Source organism: Sinocyclocheilus rhinocerous, unplaced genomic scaffold (assembly GCF_001515625.1).
Source record: "Sinocyclocheilus rhinocerous isolate Xijiao unplaced genomic scaffold, SAMN03320098_v1.1 scaffold1523, whole genome shotgun sequence".
NCBI lineage: Eukaryota > Metazoa > Chordata > Actinopteri > Cypriniformes > Cyprinidae > Sinocyclocheilus > Sinocyclocheilus rhinocerous.
This window is the reverse complement of record NW_015641012.1, coordinates 687,930-694,377: the sequence shown is the minus strand read 5'-3', so window position 1 is coordinate 694,377 and position 6,448 is coordinate 687,930. Positions and strand designations below refer to the sequence as shown.

The following is a 6,448-nucleotide window of genomic DNA, read 5'->3' as shown; positions in this document are numbered from 1 at the left end:
TATGATTAATAACATTAATTAAAAATAAATTCGCATTTCCCGCATCTCAAATCCAGTAAACAGCACACGCATGCATCAAAGCACATGCCAGGTCAGGACATGTTAAACTATGCTTTTGTTTGAAGAGCTTAATATAAAAGATTCGCAGTTTGTGTCTTTGGCTATATTTCAGATGCATTTTGTCCATAGGAATGCGTAATTTACTTCTGGAAAGTGACATGACATGACTCAAGTGCGCAGACGCGATTAATCTATCATCAGATTCATTGCCCATTATTTTCATTGTCTTTTATTATAGATTTTATCGGTTCGTTGGTTCAGCCTCAAGTGGAGACTTGTCTAATAATATTTCCAAGTGAAACAGTAAAATTACATTTTTTTTGGTTGAAATATACTTTTAAGATGCTTATCATAATCTAATTATATTAGAAAAAGGACTATATTAGTAAAATGCAGGTATGTCTCAGAATTAATTTTATGTACTGCTTAACAGCAAGTACTAATTCTGTTTAATGGCAATGACCACAATGGAAATAAGCCTTTGAATTTATTGACAAACAAGTTTTGATGTCTTGCTTTTGTTAAATAAACTAAACTAATTAAACTACTGCAATGCTTCACTGCTATTTTATCCAATGCAATTTCAGATTTTTCTTTTATCTTACTCACTTAAAGAAGTGCTCTCTCTCGTTTCCTTCCCCAAGACCCTCCAGAGAAGTTACGCTTGATGTGTCCGGTCTGTCCTCTGCTGCTGCCCGTCGACAGTAATGAAGCCATCGCTGCAGCTCGGACATCCCTCCTCAAATACAACAGACAGAGCACACTTCCTGTTAGCCTGACTGTGATCACCATCACCAGAGCCTCCCATCAGGTCACAAAAGACGACAATTCATCTGTTTTTACAATTCATTAAACTGTGGTGTCATTTAGGTTTGCCACGGTACACATTAATACTGGGTTATACTCTGTGAAATTTTATACTAGTTTACAGGGGGAAACATTATGAATGAAACTCACTTGACAACAGTAGTTCCTGTATCAGTATCCTAACAAACAGCCATAAATAACGTACAGCATAGTCACATGAAAGACATATAGACTGTACATGGCAAGCTTTTTTTTTTTTTTTTGAGATCTTGCTGCCTCTTATGTGCACAAGTAGGCCTACTTTTCATAAGGTTGCCAAGGTAACGAACAATCACACCTGCTTGTGATAGCGAGTGAAAATATACAAGATTAATGCTGAAATCTGAGGCTATTACTAAATATTGAGAATAAAATCCGTTAAGTAGTTATTGTCCGAAACCCTGCTTCAGAAGGTTCAAGACATTCACACATTTTTGGTTTCGGAGCTTGTTTCAGATTCGCCACCCAGAGAGCACACATACGTCTGCAAGATGTCTGTTAAAGATCTCTTCATCTGGAAAGCATCTGCTGTGTATAAACATCTGATTGACGTCTTTAATATGCCAGTTTTACATACACTCTAAATCATAAACATCTTAAAGACATTTTCTAAACGTCCTATAGGTGTATTGCAGATGAGCAAACACTCTAAAAAACATGTCTTGCAGATGTAAATGCAGACGTCAAATAGACGTCTCTGTGATGTACGTGTGCTATCAGGGCAAGTCACGGGATTTCAGCATACAGTTAAAATACAGTTTCAAACCGTTTCGAACCTTGGTTTCACAACATTTCAAAATCAATAAAATAAATACAAAGAAAAATTCAGAGTTTAGAATCACACCTGTTTAGTGGGCAAAAAAGGTCCATTGTCTGCTGTCAGTAGCATAGCGATGTGTAAAGGCCCGTTCACACCAAGAACGATAATTATAAGATAGAGTTCTAAAATTCGTTCTAAATTTAAAAGAATAGTGAAGTTCACACCACAACTATAATGATAATGATTATAGAGGAACAATGTCATTGGGATCACCTTATAAAAAAACTGATAAAACACTGACAACTAATCAGAATTCATTAGAATTGAAAGGGCTTGTGCATTTAAACAACATACAGAAATTGCGGAGAAGCTCTGCACAGAAAACAGAGTAACATCAGATAGATTACACTAGAATTACTACTCGAAACGTAGCATGTTGAGGACATCTGCTGGTTAAAGCAGTGTAAATGCAACAAGAACAGCAACAACTGAAACTGATACTGACTGATACTTAAGTATGAATAAAATAGCACCATCTACTGTCTAATCAGCGTTAATACCAGCATAACCGGTTTGAATGCGGATACAGAACGGTTGTGTGAAAATTATTCTTGCAAATCTAATGACATTGTACCATGATGGCATGTACATTCTTCTTTTATTCCACATTTCCATCCTTTACATTTAAATTCACTCAAAAAATGCGATGAATGTGAATGAGGACTGACACTGTCAAGCTCTAAAAAGGACAGAAGAGCATAATAAATGTACCAGTCTTCTGACGCCATTTAATACCTTTGTGTGAGAAAGAGACCCAAGTAGTTATTTAATAAAAATGCAGTCTGTATGTGATATTTGACAGAATTCTTTTTTTGGATGAACGAACTCTTTAATACGATGACTCCTACCCTGGCTAGATTTAATGAATATGTGGTAACACTTTACTTGAAGGGGTGTGCATAAGACTGACATGACACCTTCATAATCATGACATGACACGTCATGAATATGAAGGAGGTTTTATGCATGTTTATGACAACTGTCATTAAGTGTCATTCGCTCAGTTATGTCATTTTTAATGTAAATATGACATTATTTGACCTAACCCTACCCCTAACCATAGCCCATAACAGACATCTCAGACAATGTCATCTTTGCATTAAAAATTACATAACTGAGCGAATGACACTTAATGACAGTTGTCATAAACATGCATAAAAAACCTTCATATTCATGACATGTGTCATGTCATGATTATGAAGGTGTCATGTCAGTCTTATGCACACCCCTTCAAGTAAAGTGTAACCGAATATGTTTACTTAATTTCTTAGAGCTCCCCTGTCCCCGCTAGTTTTGTGGAGTTCACCGTTCAGGAATGCTCAGTCGCTCCATTCCCTGAGGTTCTGTGTGAGCCAGGACATGAAGGTAAAGAGGTGAGATGCTGCCAACAGCCATTACGTCCATGTAAATTAGATCCCATGTGAATGACGTAACATCCATCACTCTTAACATTTTCTCTGTTATTTTTCTCACACCATAAAAAGTTTTATTTGATGAAGTTTTCCCTAATTTGCCAAACGGTCTGCTCTCTCTAGTGTGTTTATTTGGTCTGTCTGTTTTCATTTCAGCCTGTTGGGTTCTGTGTCGGGGAGGTTCTTGGCTCTGGCCACGGCCAGCAAGATGTGAAGGTGTCCTGTGAAATATTTCGCCCACAGGTACCCTAAATATCTATATTTGTTTGTCAGGCTTTTTCTCCAGGTCAAACACTGGAAAGCGGGAACTTTCCAGCTCTAAAAGCCAGATGACTGAGGTAAATCAACATCTCAACATAAGAGAAGGAAACTGAGCCAAACCCAGCAGAGTTGATCTGAATCTCCCTGTGCACTTATTATCCTCTCGCTCTAGAAAAGTCTAAATGGAAAGACTAAAATGGACTGTTTCCTTATGCCCAGTCTTTCTTATTTTGTCCTTGACTTATGTCATCTTCAAATCATGTCAGATTAATCATATTTACAAAATCAGCACACATGAACACCACCACAATGTTGTAATTATCAGTAAGAAACATGATTTGTGAGTGTTCAACATAAGACTGATTTTTACTGGTTTATTCAACATAAGACTGATTTTTACTGGTTTATGAGACAACATGTTTTTCTGTGGCTGCACAGGAATAATAAATAGAGATAAAGCATCAATTACAGACTGTATGCTTGCTCTTAATTAACAGTTGTGTTGCATCAATGCTAAAAAACACTTCCTGTCTTGTGTCTATAAAAACTAAGGGGGAAAAATACACAACTTTTATTTTTTCCAAGCTTATTTTGACAGGAACTTTGTTGGAACTTTCCAGGAGGACTTGAAAGCAATATCATATCTAATTTCTCCATCTGATTATTCTTAAAAATAGGAAAAAAAATTTTTTTATCAATGAATCCCCAATGTAAAGCAGCAAGTGTGAAGTTTCTGCACCACTAGTGGCAAACAAATGGTGAAATAATGAATGATTCCACTGTTTTATTGAAACAACTTCTTGTTTTTTTATGCTGAGAAAAAAATATCGGTATTTATCATGAGAAAAATGTTATCAAAGATGTTGAAAAATCATTTTTAAATTAAATAATTATAATAATAATAATGTGAGCCGACATCCACTCTTTACAACCTTCTCATGAGATTTTTACAATCACTACCCATTTCTCAATACTTACGTCAGTTTTTCAAACCTCTTCACAAAGTGAGCACAACAGCATCTTTGTGACTAAACTGTGGATCATTTTCCAATGCTTTGGCACAAAATACATTCAATGACTACATCTTTCAAATTACATGAAATCTTTTCTCACGTAGACACAAACAATGTCAAAAATTATATATACCTACAGGCCAAAATACAGTACTTTCCCCCCCAAATTGTTACTACTTACTACTTAACCATAAACCTAACTTAATACAAAGCTGAATAAGACAATTTACTACATTTCTACTGTAATACATACTGTATATTCCAATTCTAAAAAATGAAATGCTATCAAACTGTCAGATGTAGCCGAACACCTACACAGGTGTAAGTCTTTCTGTTTCATTGCCATCTTTACATCAGGGGAAACTTGCAAGAGGAAGACGTTTGTGCTATATTGTACAAAGCTGTCATTCTTGTTTTGTAAAGACATTTTACAAAAGAAAAAAATTCTCTAATGTTACCTGTTGTTAGTGTTCCTTAGTGTTGTTAGTGTGTTTGTTGGGTGACAACCTTTGCTACTGATACATGTATAAAGTGTTTTGGTAGTTTTAGTGCATTTTGGATGTGAAATTTACTGCTGAAAGTAAGGCAAGCTGTATGTTTTTTTTTTAAAGTGAAGTACTGAGAAATATGTCTTAGTGAGTGTCTTGACTAAGAGTTATTTGTTTTGTAATCAGACACTGCTTGCGCTGTATGTAGGTTTTGCGAGGATCTCACTCAGCACATTGTCACTGATTCACAGGTGCATGTTGTCACTCCGACACAGCAAGAGGACAAGTTTTCCAAAAGTCCAACCCACAATGTTCAAATTCCTCATATCCATAAGCCCTCATTCCAAGATGTTGGAGCAGTAAGACCTCAGCTAGCCGACCCCGTGTATCAGGCCATCCCTGCAGGACCCGGATCACTCCCAGCGTCAGACTCCACCTCTTCCAGCGAATCCACTGAATCCACTGAGGCTGACTCATCCGAGGAAGCAGGCGGCTCTGTTCGCGCCGTCAAACCTCCGCTGAACTTCCGTCATGTGCCGCGCCGTCAGAGGAAGCAGATACCCACAAGCACTGCACCTCCCCATTCGCCTGTGTTCCTGAGCATCTTTCCCAGCGTCCCGTCTCCCTTCCGCTCCTGTCCGGGGGTCTCTCGCTACACCACCGTCTAGAGAGGCTTCAGTCATTGAGCACAACATTTACAATTCAGGTCAATTAAATATTTGGAAAAAGGTCTCAGATGTGTAATTTATAAAGTGTTCAGATCAAATGTGATACTTAACAGTTCTCTTACAATGCCTTGTCAAAACCAGCAAAGTAATATTTAATTACACTTTCTTTGAAACATATTACAAATCTCTTTAAACCTCTGACAATTGTTGCTAATTGCAATTATGCACAAAATACAAAGTTGAGTCTTTTGGAGGAAATGGTGGCATTTGTGTACCATGTTTTCCGATGAACCTGAACTTGAGAACTTTTTTAATAAATCATTAATTATATTTTTTATTTTTGGACATCAATTTGTACATGCACCACTGTTACATTTTAATCTGTTATACTACTTCCGGCGCTTGCGTAAACTACGCCAGAGCGCGTACACACCTCACGCACCGGATGCTGGATATTCATGAAGGCCGAAAGTAGCAAAAATGGACAATAGCCATTCACAATGTCAAATGGAAAAAGTGAATTAAGAATATATTCAATTAAATTTTTGGCCAGCTTCTATGAGACTTTTAGCTGCTGTTTCAACAGAGGCCACTAGGTGACACTCATGCCACATTAATAATTTCTAAATGACACTTACCACTTGATCTGACACAACCTGAGATTCCTTTTTTTTTTTTTTATTGAAAACATTATACAAAGGATATAGATGGCTTTTAAACCATTACAAACAGGGTATGCATTGCTTCTGACATCAACACAAACACACACAATAATACCAGATGAGGGCATCGACACATCCATTCCACTCCTCCCATGTTCCTGTTTGGAAAATAATGGGTATATATATATAAATCTTGACAAGGCATTTTAATTTAACAA

General features: G+C 36.9%; 1 protein-coding gene across 1 annotated transcript in view; it reads left to right on the top strand.

Moving 5' to 3' along the window:
• Nucleotides 1-5,927, top strand: part of LOC107753493 (fetuin-B-like) — a 7,731-nt gene extending 1,804 nt beyond the window's left edge. Inside the window, exons 4-7 of the mRNA XM_016569645.1 lie at nt 705-871; nt 2,998-3,099; nt 3,295-3,381; nt 5,152-5,927. Coding sequence (XP_016425131.1) covers nt 705-871; nt 2,998-3,099; nt 3,295-3,381; nt 5,152-5,568 — 773 coding nt within the window. The 3' untranslated portion in view covers nt 5,569-5,927. The remainder of the gene's footprint in view (nt 1-704; nt 872-2,997; nt 3,100-3,294; nt 3,382-5,151) is intronic.
• The last annotated feature ends 521 nt before the right edge of the window (nt 5,928-6,448 follow it).